Genomic DNA, 19,700 nt, shown 5'->3' on the forward strand with positions numbered 1-19,700 from the left:
TTATACTTTTCCATTTATATTTTGCATCATTACTTTGGTTGCGCAACCACGTGAATCAGTGAATGAAGGAGCTCAGCATGTATATATTAATCTTTTCCCCTCTTTTTTTCCCAGCACTCACAATCAAAACATATATGCTTGAATTCAATGACTCCAACCAATTGTCAATTGACATTTTGCTTCAAAATGGGAATAGTGTTACAATTCCTACTGCCCATGCATTTTCTTTGGATATATGTATATAGCTGGCAGATAATAATTAAATATAATTTATCACACAGACAGAACTGACTGCACCCATCAGAGATGAAAATTCAACTATATATTATTGATGGAAAAATTGTACTAAAGTAGAGTCAAATATGTAACTAACATATAATATTGTATTTCAACATAGGAGTATACTCTAAGCATGGGCATGGCAAATTATAGTTATCAAATCACATTGAAGGTTCATGTGCACATGCTGAAAGGAGGCGTATTTCAACACATATTTTCATTTTGAAAAATATATTTTATTAATGAGAAACCAGAAAAAATATTTTGGACAATAAAACAGTGTAGCGGAAGATGAGGGATGGAAGGAAATGGGAAAATAAATTGAACAATAATATTGTCGCATAATAATTAATAAATAAAAAAATAATAATAATTGCAGCACTTGTATATCTGCCTTGCAATGAATTTGATGTCTTGAGTTGGAAGCTTCCCTCCTCTCTGCTCTCTTTTTTTTTTCCCTCTTTCTTTCTATCAAAATTCAGATCTCATTTTCTCTCTCTTCGAACACACAGAAACCCTATCTCATCCTTTCGCTTCCATTTTCCCGAACAAATTCCCATCTCTCTCCTCCATTATCTCCCCCATTGTGCATCTCGTTCCATCTAGGGTTTCAATCTGAATCTCGAGCTCCATCGTTTGTGGCTCTCTTCGATTCTTCGAACTCTCTGCTTCTCACTGCGATCTCACGCTACTGATCTGCGATAAGGTAAAGGCTTCACTCCTTCCCGATTCATTGATATCGATTCCGTATGCGATGATGCTTATTGTTTATCATTTTTAGAATTACCATTACTCGGACTTTCATATTAGGAAATTGATTTTTTTTTTTTTTTGCTTTTTTTCCTTCTTCGATTCTAGGGCTGTTATATTTCGTGGAATGAGATATACTGGGAGTTTGGAGTGATTGGACTGTATTAGCTTAGCAGTAACATTGCAATTGCATAGTGTTCGTTAGGGTTGAAATTAAGGAATCTGCATGGACAAGGACAAACCTCTTGTTCATGGTGGAGGTCTTCCACCTCCATCAGGACGTTATTCGGGTTACTCACCCACTGGAAATGCCTTCAATGTGAAATCCGAGCCGTCTTCATCGTCGTCATATCCTCCAATGGTTCCAGGTTCTAGCCCAGACTCCAGTCACTTTGGTCATGGAATGTCCTCAGATTCTAGTGGATTTAGTCACGATATTAGCAGAATGCCCGATAATCCTCCAAGAAATAGGGGACACAGGCGTGCTCATTCAGAGATTCTAACCCTACCTGATGATATCAGCTTCGACAGTGACCTTGGTGTCGTTGGAGGTGCCGATGTGCCGTCGTTTTCTGACGACACAGAGGAGGACTTACTTTCAATGTACCTCGATATGGATAAATTCAATTCATCATCTGCTACATCAACATTTCAAATGGGTGAGCCATCTAATGCTGCTGCAGCTTCAGGTTCGGTACCCACATCAACTCCTACATCAGGAGGGCCTACCTCTTCTGCAGAGAACAGTGTCCTTGGTAACAATGAACGGCCTAGAGTTAGACACCAGCACAGCCAATCCATGGATGGGTCAACAACCATCAAACCTGAGATGCTCGTCTCTGGTTCAGAAGACATATCTGCAGCTGATTCTAAAAAAGCAATGTCAGCTGCCAAGCTTGCCGAACTAGCCTTAATTGATCCCAAGCGTGCAAAGAGGTATCGTTTCTGAATAAGTCCTATTTGTTTTATCATTATCTTTAGCTTGGGGAGACTGAACCAATTATGGACTGGTGTGTGATTTTGTGCCTTATTTAATTCTGAAATTTAGATATGTTTATATACTGTATTTTGGTTGCTGTAGTTGAATTTAGAAGCATTTATCATATACTGTCCTGTTAACATCAATATTCTAATTTGATTTATGAAAAAAATTCTTTGCCTTTTCTTATTCTCTGGGTTTACTACCTGCTAGGGGAAATTCTAGAAACTGCTTTGATAGAATGGCCCTTGTTGAGGGCATATTCAGTTGTATGGCTGGTTGTTGTCAATTTGTTATGTCGTTCCTTTTTTTCCCTTAATGAGCGGGAAAAATCTATATTGATAAGTGCTGTCTTTTGATGTGTGAAACAGGATTTGGGCAAATAGGCAGTCTGCTGCAAGGTCAAAAGAGAGGAAGATGCGCTACATTGCTGAACTTGAAAGGAAGGTGCAGACATTGCAAACTGAAGCAACATCTTTGTCTGCACAGTTAACACTATTGCAGGTATTGTCCTTGTTCATTATCTACAACTTATGTTTCATGGTTTTCTATTGACTTGTGCACATGTCATTTGGATGTTGTATAGTGTATTACTTCTGTATTGCCATGCACCCTTCTTATTGAAAAGACAATTAGAGGATTATAATCAATGCATTTTGGTCTATTATGAGCAGAGAGATACCAATGGACTTAATTCGGAGAACAATGAGCTGAAGTTGCGATTGCAAACCATGGAACAACAAGTTCACTTGCAAGATGGTAAGGTCATGTTATGATCAAGTTTCAAAATCTAGTCCTCTACTGATATCATCACTTCCCGTCTCTTAAAACGTTGGCTCAATAGTTATGAGAGGACATTAGTTAATGTTTCCCTTGTATTATCTCAAATTTTCTTTATAAATTATAATGATCCATGTTTAGTTTGAACCTGGGTGCAAAATTTGATTGAGTTTGGGCTCTTTTCCTTTTTAAAGGCAAAAAGTGCTCTTGTGTATGAAATTTGATGTTCAAGGTTTTTAGCGTATGCAAGGTAGATAGCTCATGTTCACCATGGAGCTTCTAGTATCATGATAACTAACCAACGTATGTACTTGCAGCATTAAATGATGCGTTGAAAGAGGAAATTCAGCATTTGAAAATACTGACCGGTCAAGCTATGCCACCTAATAATGGAGGGCCTATGATGAACTTTGCTTCTTTTGGAGGGGGACGCAATTCTACCCGAATAATCATGCGATGCACACACTTCTAGCTGCCCAGCAATTTCAACAGCTCCAGATTCATCCCCAGAAGCAGCAGCAGCAGCATCAGTTTCAGCAGCTTCAGCAACAGATGTTGCAGCAACAGCAGGAACAGATGCATCAACAGTCAGGAGAATTGAAAATTAGGTCATCTACACCTTCTCCTGGCCCCAAAGATAATGCATCATCAGATGTAAATCCTTCAATGGGCAAGGATTGTTGAGTGAGGCTGCACATTGTTCTCTCCACCTCTTCATTTCCCTTCTCGTGTCTTAGTGCGTCTAGGTTTTGGCCTTTTGTTAAAATTTGTTCATTCTTAAACAGTAGTTACAAACGGGTCCTAGATAGGGATTGAGAATAACAAGTCGCGTATTTGCTATGTACAATACTAAAATTCTTTGGCACTTAGTTAATTGGTCATGGATATACAACTACAGTTATAGGGTAGATTTATGTTTGGTAAGTCTGCCTTCAGTTCCAGTTGCTCTGGGTTACCCTTTAGCTACCTGTTTAGTTTAACATACCTCGCCGTTTTTAGATGCATGATTTAGAGGAGCTGTTTGTTCTCGTAGATTACTAACATTTTACATCAAGTAGAAATATTAACTAACATGGTTTATCAATTTTTTAACTCTTTCTAGCAATGAACATGTTTTAAAGTAGTTAATCCATTCGCATCAATAATATCCGGGAAAATCATACAGTGCACACATTCTTAAACAAATATATCTATTCATCTGGTGGGCTTTTGAACTCAATACATCTATTTAGAGTTTGGATCAAACATTAATACAAGATATACTCTATATCTAGAGCTTTAAAAACTAGAAATATAAAAATCTAAGGTTTTATACTTTAAAAAATAATTATTAAATTGTTTAGTGTTTTAAACGCTACGGAAAATAAAAGTAGGTTGTGAACGATAAAATTGCATTAATTTTTTTTTTGGAAATTTAAATTTCTATTATAAAATTATTTAGGATTTTAAACCCCAAAAAATGCTTATTTGTTGGGGGTTGCAAACCCTTAATACTATTGGAAAAACTTAAATATATCAGTACACCAGTATTTTTAATAAATTTTAATTGTTGATTTTAACTATATATACTATATATTTTTATAATTAAAATTAATAGTTAAAAATTATTAAAATATCAATGTACTGGTACACTTAAAGATTTTCTATTACTATAATCTATTATAATATTTAAAAGAAGAGCCAAAGTAATATTATGGTAAATAAACGACACAAATTTTTAATTCATATAAAGTTGTCATATCATCCATGTAAAAACATAGTATTTAAATTTTTATATTGTATATCCTATTTAGAGAATAAATTTTATTTTACGAAAATCAATTGATTTATTTATCTATTTATCTATTAATTTATTTATAATATATTAAAAAAATCAAATAATGATAAAATAAACTCTTGATATATTAGGTAACTTCTAATATTGTTACGTAAATATTTTAGTGAAATTGTCATTTTATAATTTATCATTACATTATATTATATCTTATAGTGTTTAATCTTACCTTTTAATCCTTTTTAACTCTTTATTTTTATGTAAATTACTCTATGTCTTTAGACTTAATAGTAATATTATTTTTTTAATAATATAAATTAATTAATAAAACATAATTCATTCTCTCTCTTCGCTTCTATACATATTTACCATATACATCAACATTCACTTTACACATCTTTATCTCCTCTCACGTAATCATATACCTTTCAGGCTTTCACTATTTCTACTCTATCCTTGCTAATATTTTGCATAATTAAATACTTTCTTATATATAAAAATAAATTCATGTTAATTCTGCATAACGCATGGGTTTAAATTTAGTATTATTTTATTCCGTGTAACATTATCCTTTCGGTGTACATGATACACAATGACTAACATGCCAGCAGCCTAAAGTAGTTTATTAAAGGTGTGTACTGTGTAGTGTAGATCTACATGACTGAGTATCCAGGGCCTCCACCCCCTTCTGGTACTGTCCATTCTATGTTTTGCTTTGGATCTTTAATATCACAAGCCTGAAATATCAAAGAACTGTATTAAACAGTGAATAATGAAGATAATACGCTACCTTAATGCAAGATCACGATAGGATGACACAAAATTCAAAACACTAAATTCAAACAATATCCAAATTAGGTCTAAAATATTTCACCTTGCAATGTAAGCAATTTTGTGCATTAATCTGCAATTTGAGCTGATTATGCTCATCTGCGACATACCTATATTTCGGAAAGGTAAATAAAAAAATCAAGAAATGATTAAAAAACCAAAAATCCCTTCATAAACAAGCTGTAAAAAATGGGCATTACTCGTATACTCGCGCAGGACAATATCGTGACTCGGGGGCTGCATACACCGGTAAGTTTACAGTTTCAGGAATCTTTGGGTCCCTCAAACGAAGGTGAGGAGGTTGATCGTGCTCATGATTTGTGTTGCTCCTGAAAATAAACTGAACATAAATTCCTATAAAGCAACGGGATAAAGCAGTGTGTTTACCATCATAACTTTACAAGGATAGCATTCTTAAAATAGGAAATGTCATCCTACTGCTTACCCTCAAGTGAGAAATATGAATGGTATTCAATTTTATAAAAAATATGTGTAGGCCACCCTAGAAAATTAGGTATTAAGTGCATCCAGCTATGTAAAAGGACTACATGGATTTCAATTTGCGTTCTCTCCTGTTACACATCAATCTCTCAGCAGAACCCATCTCTATGCTCTATTTCTCTTTGTAAGTGCATTTTGCAAGTGTATTAGTCTGGTGCTAGGTTCCATATGCAACCATGCAACCTTATATTTAGACAAGCTAGCTCACTTTCCCTTGTTTTCATTATTATTTAAAATGATCATTTGTCACAACTCTAAACAATAATAAGCAACAGGAGAGAATTAGTGCTCCAAAACCTGTGAAGGGAGGTAGGAACATCAAAGGACAAAATCCCGTCTGCCTTTGGATATTGAATTGGAGAATGCAACTGTGCAGCCTGCATTAACGTCCAAAAATAAAAAGAAAAGGTAAAAATTATCAAAATAAAGGTTATATTTTACTGGAAAACAAACAAGAAAAACAAATCAAATGAGCAAAACTCACTACACTGTTAACATCCAATAATGAAAGGCTTAAATATGAACTTTAAATTTGGAAAAAAAAAATCTTGAATAATGTTTCTTACATTTGTAGCTTCATGATCGGCTTTACCATGCTTCAAAGTAAATGGGTGCTTCCCCCGGAGTAGATAACTGACAGGAAAACCACCAAGCTAAGTGAAATCCCATACAAAAGGGAGCACGGAAAAAGGCAACTTTCCTGTGCTGAAGTAATGAACATAACCAGCAAGAAAAATTGGATCTTACTGTTCCAGACCACTTAAGGCCAATCCTGGAATAAGCCCGTTCTCAAAGGCCTACAACAAGATGTTAAAAAAGGTCAATATGGTATGATAACAAATTATTAATTCTAGAGCTATTATCATGGCATAAATAGTCCCAATGGCTTTTCATCAAGCAAAGGAATGGTGACTCAGGATAAAGAGCGAAAAAAAAGGAGGGAGAATGAATTGCTTCACTAACTGGTCGATAATTCCGAGCTTTATATAGTTCGTCCCAAATCCATGAATTCCTCAGAGCTTTCCAATACATATCCATATCCAGACCTTCGTTAAGCACCCCGAATGTAGCTTCAGCTGCAAGCATTCCTGCAAAAAGAAGCATTAGAGATATGTAAGAACAACTCTGGAATATGGAATCATTGACAAATATGCACGTATTAGTGTGTGCTTGATTATAATGAATTGAATTGAATGAAGATTTAACAAATGGAGAAATACCAACATTGGAGAATGCACTGTTTAATTGGCCATAAAGAACACCAAAAAAAATTCTTAGATATTGAAGATCAATATTTTGGATCTAGGTCAAATGTTAATGCATATCCTGAAAAAGAACTTTCACATTGAAAGTTTGAAACATAATATTTTGAAACTCCACTGACCAAGAAAACAAAATTAACTTCTGTGAAAAAAAAAATAGTAATTAGATATGTCAAAGAGTCAACCCGGCAAACTACACGAAGCCAATACCTGATTTCATGGCTGTGTGAGTTCCCTTTATCTTTGGCACATTTAAGAAGCCAGCTGAGCATCCAATAATTGCTCCTCCAGGAAAAACTGGATATGGGATAGACTGAAATTTAACTAGAATCATATTTGTATTTGCATTATGTATAATAAAATAAAAGGAAGCTGTTATTATTTGCATTTCTAGTTGACTGAACACAAGAAAGGGAACCTGCTATTAGTAGTGTACCTGAAATCCACCTTCGTTTAAAGTGCGAGCTCCATACTGGATAACTGTTCCGCCTTCCAAATATGGTCTGATTGCAGGATGATGCTTAAATTTCTGGTGAGCCAGGAGAGAGAAAAAAGGAGATTGAGGAAGGTAAGAAGAAGGTACTGAACAAGAGTAGTGATCAGGAATTGAGAATATGTAATGTATCAAATATCAATCGTTCAATGGAATTTTCAACATTAAGACAACAAAGCATACCTGGAATTCCTCATAAGGATTCATGAAAGGGTTCTGATAGTTCAAAGCAACAACAAAGCCTATAGAGATCTGTCACAATGGTAAGTGGACTTCTTAATGTGTTGAATATTTTGGAGTATAAGAAAATTTGAAACTCAGTTTTGTGCACTATGTGCTATTTTTGCAATATTCATTTTCGGATATGAAGCACATAGTAAAATTTGCTGTAGAAAAACAGAGACCATAATATGTATTGTGATCGGTCAGACAGATCACAGATTTAAATATTTCATTGGGGGGAACTAGGTGATAAGTCTGCCAAATGGAACTATAACATCATAAACTTTTAAGTTAACAGACTTCAGAATTGAAGGCCAGCTGAAAAATAAAAGCAGTCACACATCTAACTTCTTCCTCAAATTTTGTTTTGAGAGGAAAATAAGAAGAAAAAACTAAGTCTTACTAAAATTGCACCACACCAAGGTACCCTATAATATCTTAACAATTCAACTAATTCAAAAAATAGATGGTGTTTGTCGCAGTCCAAAATTACAAAAAAGTGAATACATGAATACTGAAGATGGGGGAGGAGACTCTTACCTGATTATCTTTCATGTGATACAGAAAAGATCCTCCATATGTTTTATGATCCAAGGGCCATCCCAATGTGTGGAGTACTGCACCAGGTTGATGCTTTCTCTCATCAATTTCCCAAACCTGCAAGTGCAATGTTAAGCTATCAGAACATTCAACATGTGAATCAAGTGACATAATAATACCTCTTTGATTCCCAGAGCATATGTCTGATGTTCTGCTCCTCCCTTCTCCCTCAGGTTGTACCTTCCCATTATTTTCTGTAGGAAACACAGGGATGAAGGTTGAAGATCATGCTATAAAAACAATATTTGACAGAAAAGACCCGAATCTATATCAATCTTAAAATTTGAATTTTCAAACCTCTGAGAGTGATCCTCGACATCCCTCAGCCAGAAGTGTTATGCGACCTGCATGTGATGCCATGCTTACATAGTTTACCAATCAAACCCAGAAAGACTTAACTAAATTACATGCAAAACCATAAATATATCTAGATATAAACATATAAATGATTTGCATAATAAACAAGGAAAACCATCAACAGCATATGCCTTAAGTGAGCAACGATAAACAGGTCAGGCATATAATGACAAATTTCGGGAGCAAGCTGAATACGCATCAAGTAGGGCAAGCACACACTGAAATGCGTGAGAAAGAAACATGTAAAACGAAACCTTTGACCTCAACACCACGCTGAAAATTCTCCTTCTTAGAACCATCTTTTGCAATACCCATATCATTTGTACCAATACCGATAACTTTGTTGTTTGTATCATACAATATCTGGCCACCAAAAAAAAGAACAATAAACAACAACGAATGCGGAGAAGTAGCATCCAAGCAAATGCAGAAATACCTCACTAGCAGCAAAGCCTGGGTATATTTCCACTCCTAACTCTTCAGCTTTTGCTCCCAACCAACGTACTAACTGACTCAGACTGTATCAGATGTCCAAATAGAAACTTTTTCAGAAAAAAAAAAAAAAGGAAAGAACAGAATCCATGATTTTATAGATATAAAAGGCAAAAGGATGGAATGAATTGAATGTCATAGAAACCTTATTACGTAGTTGCCTTTGTTGTGAAAAGGAGACGGGAGAGAAATAGCACGATTCTTGGTGAGAAACCAAAACTTGTCCGAAGAAACAGGAGTGTTGATTGGAGCCTGCAAGTAAAAAGACACAGTCGGAATCAGATTAAAAAAACGAATCACAAATTAAAACTACTCATAAACTGTAACTAAATTCAACAAACAGAATGCACCTCCTCCTGCTTCCACTGTGGGAGAAGCTCGTCCAGCGCTCGAGGTTCAAATACGTTTCCGGAAATAATGTGAGCACCTAATTACATATAACATATAAAGATTAACTTAATAATTAACATTTAACAGTTCACGATTACATCAAAGTTAATTAAGCAATTAAGCTGAGAGTAGCATGGAACAAACCTACTTCAGCACCTTTCTCCACCACACACACCGATAAATCAGCTCCTTTCTGGTGGCAGAGCTGCTTGAGGCGTATGGCGGCCGATAAGCCAGCAGGTCCAGCTCCGACGACGACGACATCGTATTCAATAGAGTCTCTGGCCTCTGAATCGGTGGCGAAGCTTCGAGAAGGCGGAACCCTAGAAATGGAGGCAGGTGCGAGGAGCGAAGAGTGCTTGGAATACGGAAATATGCGCCGGGAGAAGGTGTATGCAGCTGGAGAAGATTGAGAACTTGAAGTAGATTTGGTACGACTCCGAAGAAGAAAGAGATTCTTCGATTTCGATTTGGAGAAGATTGAACAAAACTTGAGCATTGTGAAGAAGAGGAAACAATGATTGAAGCGAAGTTGGTTAGTTACAATTTCAGAGCCATGCTCTTTCTCTGCTCTTATATAAGTAATAGTGAATGTGATAAGCACGTAACTAACAATCTAACATCATCTCCAATTTCTGCGATGTAATTTTCTATAATTTTAAAATCTGATCTTCTTTAAAGTGCATTTGTCCTTTTGGCTTCATTCAGCTTATGATCATATTTAAAGATTCTTAACATTATAAATTTACAAATTAACACATATTTAAAATATATTATTTATGAGGAATGCTAGGAACAATGATTTTGTTGAACAATACGATCAACCACTAATCAAATAAAAATATATTACACCTCCAATTTAACCTTTTAAATTTTAATATTAAAATAAATATTCGTACACTAGTAAAATGAACATTGTTTATTTTTTAATATTTTCATTGTTTATCTATACTTTTCCATTATTTATTTATAACTTGGGTAAACCCCCAAAAATACATTTGAATAAGACAAAAATACACTCGAATATTATTATCGACAAAAACATCCTCAAATAATTTAAAAATGAGTTAATGCCCAAAATGGTCCCTGAAATATCCAACTCGCTTCAGATTAGTCTTCCATTTTTTAAAATGACCAAATGCATCCCTGACTCTCGGAATCGTGAATCTCCGTTAGTCCAAAAGTTACCAGACGTTATAACACTGCTGATGTGTGCAGTTAAATGCTTAGTTGGCAATTTGAAAAGTGACACCGTTTAAGGGGAACAGGCCAAACAATGCCGTTTGCTATCAAAAACACTTTCTTCTCTTCTGCATCATCTCTTCATCTCCTTCAACTCGCAATTGTCGAGCTTCACAAGTGCCCCTCCGTGGCACCCCCGGTTGTGTTCAGTGAATCAAGTTTTGCATGAAGCATCATCATATTCGCACATTGCAGAAGGTGAAAGGTGAGTGTTTAGGTTTTTGTAATCTCTCACTATCACTCTTTTTGATACAAATCTTGAATGCCTGGATGTAATTTATATTGAGATAAATCGCTCCAATGATGTTCAAAACATTATAGTGATGGAAAAAGAAAAAAGAATAAAGGAATAAAGGGAGTTATTGGTAAAGTGAAGCGTAAAAAAGATGGGGATTTCAATTCTGTTATTGTGGCTTTTTATTTGAGCAATGCTTTGTATGAATTTAAGTTCAGAGAGGACAAAATTGATGAGACATTGTGCCAAAAATGGATATGTTGATGAGGTTGCAAGCTTCAACGAAGCTATTAACTGTGACTACTACTTCCAGTTTTACTTGGATGACCTTCTATTTTGGGGGTTTATTGGGAAGCTTGAGGAGGATTGTTGGAGTCCTGCTAAGGGAGGGACAAAGTATTACTTTTTTATGCATGTTCAATTTGATGTTCTTTTAACGGAGACCAAGTCATAGAAGTGAATGTATTTGGTGATCCAAATGGTGCTATTGATATAAGTAATGATGTTTGATGTTGATCTTGATGTTGATTTAAGTTCACTTATTCAATTACCTGAAATGCAACTGCACTGCATTTTGAGAATAGGATGGATAGATACTTAAAAACTTCTTTGCTGTTCAGGTACTCATCAGCATCTTTCTATGGCTAGTTTGTTGGAAATGAATGGGTAATTTCATATACAATTAACATGAAAAATAAATGATGTCTCATTATATTTTTTTATCAACATCCTATGTCTATTGTGTTACTTGATTATGATTCCAGAAAAGGAGTGTTAATTTAGCAGTAATTCTTTACATTAGACTAGTTTTTGTCATAGCCTCTATCTTCAACATTATTGCAATATTTTATGGTGCCACAACTGCTCTCACGTTTTGCTTCATTATTGTGATTCTTGCTATATTCATAGTCCTTGCTATCTCCTTACTCGTGTTTGATGGAGTTATTGGATACGGCTTTAGAATTGAGTTTTAAAACCCTTCTTCCACAAAGAGATATCTTAGGAAGATTCAGCAATTTGTTTGATATAGGAAAATACCATTTCAAATGTTTATTGGCGATCTTGTGTCATTTAGTGCAATTGTCCTGTAGTTACATCAGGAATATGCTAGTATGTAGGACTACAAAATATACACTCTTTCTAGCATTTTGTTCATCACATTTATCGCTGCCATTGTCATAATTGCATTGGTCAATATTGGCCTGACATAAATTCAATTATTTGTGGAAGACCATGAATGGTGGTGGAGGTAAGTTATTTTGCTAATCAAAGTACTTGCTGCTTGTGTAATAGCAGATTGTTAATGAAATAACATTACTTTTTTCATCTGAAGAAGAGAAGGAGAGTCGAAGAAGAGAAGGAAAGTCGAAGAACAGAAGAACGTAGCATACAGTTTGAAGAAGGGAAGACAATTAGGGTTTTATAATTGAAATGGACTAATTTGGGTAATATTAGGCAATTACAGATATCAATTTGAATCAAATTCAACCTTGGCACACATCAGCATACAGCTAGAATGCCCACATGGTAGTTAACGTTCCACATCAGCAATGTTTTGACGGCACTTCTGCGAGGGACTAACGGAGACGCACATTTCTGAATTTAAGGGATTTAGTTGGTCATTTAAAAAAATCAAGGATTAAATTGAATACCGATTTGAAATTCAGGGACCATTTTGGACATTTACTCATTTAAAAATACTACAAAATGTCCAACATTAAATATTGTTTTTCAAAAAGTGATTTAAAATTGAATTTTGATGCGACCTTTATAAGTATAATTAGAAAAATAAGATATTTTTATCTTTAAAATCGATGATTTTCGCTAAGTATATATTGTTTTGTGATTTTTTGTCGACAACCAATAATACTTTTAAAAAATCATAAAAAAAATATACTTAGCAAAAAATCACCAAATTTTAAAGATAAAAATATCTCTTTTTTAATCATGTTTGCAAAAAATTGCATCAAAATTCAATCTCTAAAGTATTTTTTTTAAAATACATATTTAATGTTGGACATTTTTGTCGCGCTTTTAAATTATTTGAGAATATTTTTATTGATAACAAAATTCGAATACATTTATGTCCGCGACAAAATTATTCGAATATATTTTTAGTAGTTTATTCTTATCATTTTTATTATTATTAAATTATTACTATTTAAATATTGAAATTTCTTATAAATATATTTAGATGCCAACCCAAAATCCTACAAATTTGTGTTTAAGAGAATTCCAATTTCACAGTCAGAATAAATGTAATAATATTAATCCGTTCATCCTAAAATAACTCGATGTAACATGCGGCAAAATATTTTATTATAAATAAATATTGTTACACATAGATCATGCAGTTCGCTGACTACTACCGATGAGGAAAATCCTACGTGGAGGAGAATTGAGTCATTTCAGGGGTAAGGTAAGGTGGCGATGTGGTTATGGGCCACGGTTCCTATCCAGAGCTTGCCGTTGACTTCTTTGACTTCACTGACGAGCTTCATGACGTCACCTTCTCGATCCTCAAGAACTTCGAGGATGCGTCCATTGTCGTCGAGAAGCGAGATGACGGTGTACATCTTCATTCCCATGGCTCTGGCGAGCAAGCTCATTCTTACCGGCAACCGGAAGTAGATGTTCCTTAGCCATGGGTTGTGACTGAGAACCTCTTGTGCCGGTGTCCGACAACAGTCTATTGCCACCCAAAACTGCCCTTTTTCGTTCATTCTCACGTTGTCTGGGAAACCTGGCAGGTCTGCTACGTCTTCCACTCTCCCACTTCTTGGACCGTCTATCCAAAGCCTCCTTAGCCTGTCATCATGTCATCTACCATTCAATATCTTCTAAATAATATAAGAGTAGTATATTTTTGTTTCGGGTAAGTTCTAAAGTTGTTCCTAACGTTTCAGTTTGTCCTATTTAAGTCCCTAACGTTTTAAAATTGACTCAATGTTGTTCTGCTGTGAGGGATCCGTTAACGGAATTGACAGCGGGACAAAATTGAGACGATTTTGAAACGTTAGAGACTTGAATAGGACGAAAACGTTAGGGACAAAAATGATACATAAAAATAAATTTTAATTTAATTTTATCTTTCAATAATATTAATTTTTTACTGTACATAGTATGCAATTATTTTTCAATTATATCTAAATAAATTACACTTAATCACATTACTTTTATTTTAAATAAATTTATTTTTTTATAATTTTAAAGAATTTTGATACATTAGAGACAAAAAGTATAATTTATATTTTATTGTATATATATTAATTTACTTAGATGTGATTAAAAAATAATTGAATACTATGTATAGTAAAAAATTGATATTATTGAAAGATAAAATTAAAATTAATTTCTATATATCATTTTTGTCCCCAACGTTTTCGTCCTATTTAAGTCCTAACATTTTAAAATCGTCTCAATTTTGTCCCGCCGTCAATTCTAGATCCCTAACGGTAGGACAGCATTGAGTCAGTTTTGAAACGTTAGGACGACTGAAACATTAGGAACAACTTTAAGACTTACCTCAAATATTAGAGACAAAAACAATCCTTTACTCATAATATAATGTTATCAAACCTGGAATACTTTATTTCAACACAATGGAGTATCACTTGAAAAATTTCTATGATTTTAATCATAAGAAATATAAATTAAGGTGATATTCATTAAACATCGAGGTAGTTTGACGAAATTAGTTGTTGAAGTGCGTTTGTAGACAATAAATTCTGTGTTAACTCAATCTTTTAGCAGACTAAAAATGCAATCGAATAGTTTTATTGTTAATAAGAATGTATCTAAATTTTGAGATCGATACAAATATTTTTAAATAATTTAAAAATACGATAAAATTACCTAACATTAAAAATTACCAAAATTTTATCGCATTTTTAAATTATTTGAGAATATTTTTGTCCATAACAAAATTTGAATGTATTTTTGGTGATTTATCCCTTTCAGTATTATATTCTATTGTTAAAATTGTAACAGCAAATTTTTTTTTATTTGACTGAAATTTGAATGATTAATTCATCTGTTATATAAAATTAATCATGCTAGACTTACATCAAAACTAATCACTAAAATAAATTATTAGTATAAAATATTAAAATATAATTTATACATAAACATATAAAAGTTAATTTTAATAATTAATTTTAATATATAAATAATATTTTTTAATATAAAATATATGTTAAAATATCGAATACACCAAAATTGTGGTAACCTGCAATTGGTGGTTTCGGTGTAGAGGAGGAAAGATTGATCTTTAGAGAATTGCACACCATTAGGAAAAGCAAGGCCATCCAAGACAACATGAGTTGTTTTAGTTGGAGGATCATATCTCAGAAGCCTACCAGTAGCTTCTCCTTCCAACAATATAAAGAAGTGCGCACTGCAAATTAAACAAGTAATTAATAACTAATAACCCCCATAATATTAATTAATTAACAAGAAACAGAGAAATAGTATAGTAGTACACTCTGTTGTATCTTTTGCTGGTGTCAGTGAAGAAGATGGAACCATTGTTATGAATGTCAAGATCATTAGCAAAGAGAATAGGCTCTCCATCAACATGAGTTGCCAAAGGTGTAGCAAGTCCACCATTTGGTCCAACCACAAGAAGACCATAATATGCATCAGCTATATATAGATCTCCACTCTCTTTGTCAAATCTTAGACCAAGTGGACGCCCACACGTTTTCTCATGCTTCCATTGCTTCGCAGTTGTTGAATCATTCCCTCTCAAGCAAACCTTCTCCGTCCTAATCATAATTAACATTAGATTAGCTTAAAATACATGTATTGCATATCCGAAATTATGTATTTTCTAAAATTTGTTCAGTAACTGTATTAGGACAAAAATAATTTGAAGATAGTGAAAATTTAGGTGCAGTCGACTTCACGTAAAGTTGATAGTTGAGGGCCGTTAGATGAAAATTTAGTCAAATCAATTAAATCATCTAACGACTCTCAGCTATCAACTTCACGTGAAGTCGACTGCATCTGAGTTTCCATTCTTAAAGATAGTATTACAAACTGTTAAATAATTTAATATATTTGATTGAACTATTTGACAGTTGTAATATCATCTTTGTATGAAAATGTTTTTAGAAAAGTAACTGCCTGACAAAATAATAAAGGGGAATACTATAGTGATAGATAGTAACCAATTGGAGGTGACAACTGCAAATGTTTCCCAACCAAGTTCCTCTCCCATCCATCGAACCACACGGCCATCGGCTAAACCGGTGTAAGGACCGCGACCCAAGTTGTCGAATTCGAGTGACTCAGGTCCATAGACTTGGTCCTTAAATTCTGATTTGCCATAAAGTCCTAGCCTGCTTAAGTTGTCCCTAGGCCAATTTTTCATGACTTGATGATATGGTGCAATGTCATGCTTCACGGGTCTGAACTCATGATTCCCCAATGGACCCAGATGAAAAGGGTCCATCACAACAAATCCCACAATCAGAACAAGAGAAACAATAAAAGGGTGTTGGATAAAGGGTTCATCTTTGATGAGTAGGTTTCTCTTCTCCATTCATGGAACGTTTGTATTGAGGTTTAATTTCTCTTCACTTCAACTTCAATAACTTGGTAGAGTTTTGGTATTTGAAAGGTTAGAACTTAGAAGAGTTAAAAGCTATGATGCATGCATTGGTGATGACACCATTCAAGTTGGGAGTAGGTTGTCATGTTGATCGCATTCTTATGACTTTCGTTGGAAAACAAACATTTGGTTGCTGAAAAGTTCCGTGGTTTTTAATTCCAAAGTGTCATAATGTGTTTACTCATGAACAAACAAATTAGCACAACGGTCAAGATTATATTTCTATAGAGTGATAAATGCCAAAGTATAATGTATATGTAATTGTCTTCTTCCTTTGTAAGGCATACTTGAGTCTCACCTAATAATGATTCTTGTTCATGATGCATGTTCCGTATCTTGGACAACAATAATTCCAAACTAAAAATTAAATAAGAAGAAGGACCCCTCACATGTGATGATGATGACCTGTATAATTTGTTGTGGAAGACATTGTTCATGTTGTAGCTGATAGAGTAAAAATTCTTTTCCAATTTCTAACCATTTACACGATAGACATTGCGTTGCTTAATAATTTTAAAATTTTAAATCGATTTTCCAACCATCTGTGTATTCATTCGTTCAATCCAGCAACAAGTTATAAATAGGTCACATGCTGATCGTGCCAGGTAATTTTAAATCGTTCTTGAATCTAATTTTTAAAAATAAATTAAATATAATAAAAGTTTAATTATTCTATTTGTCTTTATAGTTTCGTAAAATTTTTAATTAGGTATTTATATTTTTTTTTAACTGAGTCTTTGCACCAAAATTTTTTTTAATTGAATCTCTATCTTTTTTTTCGTTTTATTTAACTTCTTGCACCAATTTTTTTTCTAATTGGACCTCTATACAATTAAACTAATTACTATCCAGAGAGACCTAATTGAAAAAAAAAAAAAAATGCAGAGATCTAATTAAAAAGAAAAAAATATAGGAATCTAATTGAAAATTTCGTAAAACTATAAAAACCAATAGAGTAATTAAACCTATAATAAAATATTATTACTTTTTTATACAATTTTTAATTTAAAAATACCACGTAATATTAAATATCTTAAATTAAAATTGTTGTTGATCCTATATAAATATAATATAATATTATTACAATTAAAATTAGCATAAAACATTTATCTTAATTTTTAAAAATATCGAAATTCAAAATTTTTCTTGTCATCCATAATTAAATTTGGAAAAGTTTAGGGTGCCAGCAACTTTGTTAAATTCTGGCCAGTATATAACTAACAAAGAAAAGTGAACCATTAGATGAAATCTCACACCATTAAAATCATCATTGATGACTATTTGATGGCTACAAATCACAAAGTTGTTGCCTCCTAGCATTCCTCGTTAAACTTACATAAAATAAATTTCATAATTTGGTTGAGAACTCTCTAGTCTCTTCCAATAATTCTAAATGCAACATCAAACATCCAAGAGCGCTCATTTTTTGTCTGGAATCTATGCTGTCAAAACAGTGAAGAACTAATGTGTTATCAAGGCCTGCTCCGAACTTGGTTTCTTGAGGCTCGGAAGTCGGAAGGTGCTTTCATGGGGTTGTTGTGAGCCGTGGGTTCGACTCGAATCGAGTGGTTTCTAGTGTGTTGATTGATATGTATGGGAGGAATTTTGGTGTGGAGGATGCACGCAAACTGTTTGATGAATTGCTTGAACCGGATACTGTGTGCTGGACATCAGTTATTTCAGCGCTTACAAGGAATGATAGGTTTAAGGATGCTGTAGAGTTGTTCTATAAGATTCATAGAGGTTGCGGGTTGGCACCGGATGGTTTTACCTTCGGGACATTGTTGGCCGCTTGTGGTAACTTGGGGTGGTGGAGACAGGGGAGAGAGGTGCATGCTAAGGTGGTTACTTCTGGGATATGTGGGAATGTGGTTGTTGAGAGTAGTCTTTTGGATATGTATGGTAAGTGTGGTTCGGTTCGCCAGTCTAGGATTGTTTTGATAGGATGAGTAATAAGAATTTGGTGTCATTGACTGCTATGCTCGGCACATATTGTTATAATCGAGAGTATGAGACTGTGCTCAATCTTGTTAAGGAGAGTGGGATTGTGGATATTTACAGCTTGGGGACTATTGCTCGGGACTCGCTGCTACGAGACAGGGGAATGAGGTTCATTGTATGTATGTGAGAAAGGGTGGTTGGAGAGACATTATAGTGGAGTCAGCCTTGGTTGATCTATATGCAAAATGTGGGTGCATTGATTTTGGGTATAGGTTGTTCCTGAGTATGCAAGTTCGAAATCTGATAACATGGAACTCAATGATTGGTGGGTTTGCACAGAATGGAAGAGGGATGGTAGCATTAGCCTTGTTCTCTTTGCTTGCAGTCATATACTGGTTTGGTTAATGAAGGGAGAGAATATTTTACTTCAATGACAAAGAAATATGAGATTCAGCCTGGAGTTGAGCATTACAATTGCATGATTGATCTTCTAGGTCGTGCTGAACTGATAGAGGAGGCTGAAATTTTGTTGGAAAATTCGGATTGTAGACATGATCAGTCACTTTGGGTAGTACTTCTTGGAGCTTGCACTAGGTGCTCAGACTATATCACTGCAGAACGCATAGCCAAAAAGATGATTGAGCTGCAACCAGGGTTTCATTTAAGTTATGTTCTGCTTGGTAACATTTAGGCAGTGTTTGGTTGTTGTCTCAAAAAAATAGAGACATAGACACAAAGACACAAATACACATGAACACAAAGATACACAAATTTTATAACATGTTTGGTGATAATACACAAGACACATGTATTTAATTCAAAAGTCCATTTTATCCCCAAACTAAAACAACTCAAGTGTTAAAGATAAAGGACAATGGTTGGAATTTTAAAAAATAATTAGGGATAGAATTGAAAAAATCTGTGTCTCATGAGTTGTGTCTTAATGTCACAGCTTAAA

At 34.1% G+C, this 19,700-nt stretch overlaps 2 protein-coding genes and 2 pseudogenes across 3 annotated transcripts; 2 read left to right on the forward strand and 2 right to left on the reverse strand.

Annotated features, from left to right (window-relative positions):
• The first annotated feature begins 523 nt into the window (after positions 1 to 523).
• On the forward strand, positions 524 to 3,872 carry LOC112771223 (probable transcription factor PosF21; annotated as a pseudogene).
• A 1,155-nt stretch (positions 3,873 to 5,027) lies between these two features.
• On the reverse strand, positions 5,028 to 10,403 carry LOC112771681 (electron transfer flavoprotein-ubiquinone oxidoreductase, mitochondrial). Of its 2 annotated transcripts, none has more exons than XR_003187172.3 (18): positions 9,855 to 10,403; positions 9,671 to 9,747; positions 9,466 to 9,572; positions 9,265 to 9,346; positions 9,083 to 9,191; positions 8,769 to 8,815; positions 8,591 to 8,665; positions 8,412 to 8,528; positions 7,833 to 7,901; positions 7,593 to 7,685; positions 7,367 to 7,469; positions 6,858 to 6,982; positions 6,642 to 6,691; positions 6,461 to 6,527; positions 6,192 to 6,271; positions 5,594 to 5,733; positions 5,437 to 5,503; positions 5,028 to 5,299 (listed from the first exon to the last, which is right to left on the reverse strand). XR_003187172.3 is itself a non-coding variant. In XM_025816482.3 (18 exons), exons 1-18 carry the CDS (start codon positions 10,207 to 10,209, stop codon positions 5,216 to 5,218), a joined length of 1,836 nt encoding a protein of 611 aa, XP_025672267.1. In that variant the 5' UTR covers positions 10,210 to 10,403; the 3' UTR covers positions 5,028 to 5,215. The 2 variants fall into 2 exon arrangements, 1 of the variants encoding a protein (XP_025672267.1); XM_025816482.3 differs by having other exon boundaries at positions 5,594 to 5,722.
• A 2,950-nt stretch (positions 10,404 to 13,353) lies between these two features.
• LOC112773330 (protein STRICTOSIDINE SYNTHASE-LIKE 13) lies at positions 13,354 to 16,853 on the reverse strand. The gene is made up of 4 exons (XM_025818409.3): positions 16,359 to 16,853; positions 15,669 to 15,953; positions 15,416 to 15,583; positions 13,354 to 13,995 (listed from the first exon to the last, which is right to left on the reverse strand). Exons 1-4 carry the CDS (start codon positions 16,730 to 16,732, stop codon positions 13,596 to 13,598), a joined length of 1,227 nt encoding a protein of 408 aa, XP_025674194.1. The 5' UTR covers positions 16,733 to 16,853; the 3' UTR covers positions 13,354 to 13,595.
• A 1,413-nt stretch (positions 16,854 to 18,266) lies between these two features.
• On the forward strand, positions 18,267 to 19,640 carry LOC112772629 (pentatricopeptide repeat-containing protein At1g03540-like; annotated as a pseudogene).
• Positions 19,641 to 19,700: the final 60 nt, after the last annotated feature.

Source organism: Arachis hypogaea, chromosome 18 (assembly GCF_003086295.3).
Source record: "Arachis hypogaea cultivar Tifrunner chromosome 18, arahy.Tifrunner.gnm2.J5K5, whole genome shotgun sequence".
Classification (NCBI taxonomy): domain Eukaryota; kingdom Viridiplantae; phylum Streptophyta; class Magnoliopsida; order Fabales; family Fabaceae; genus Arachis; species Arachis hypogaea.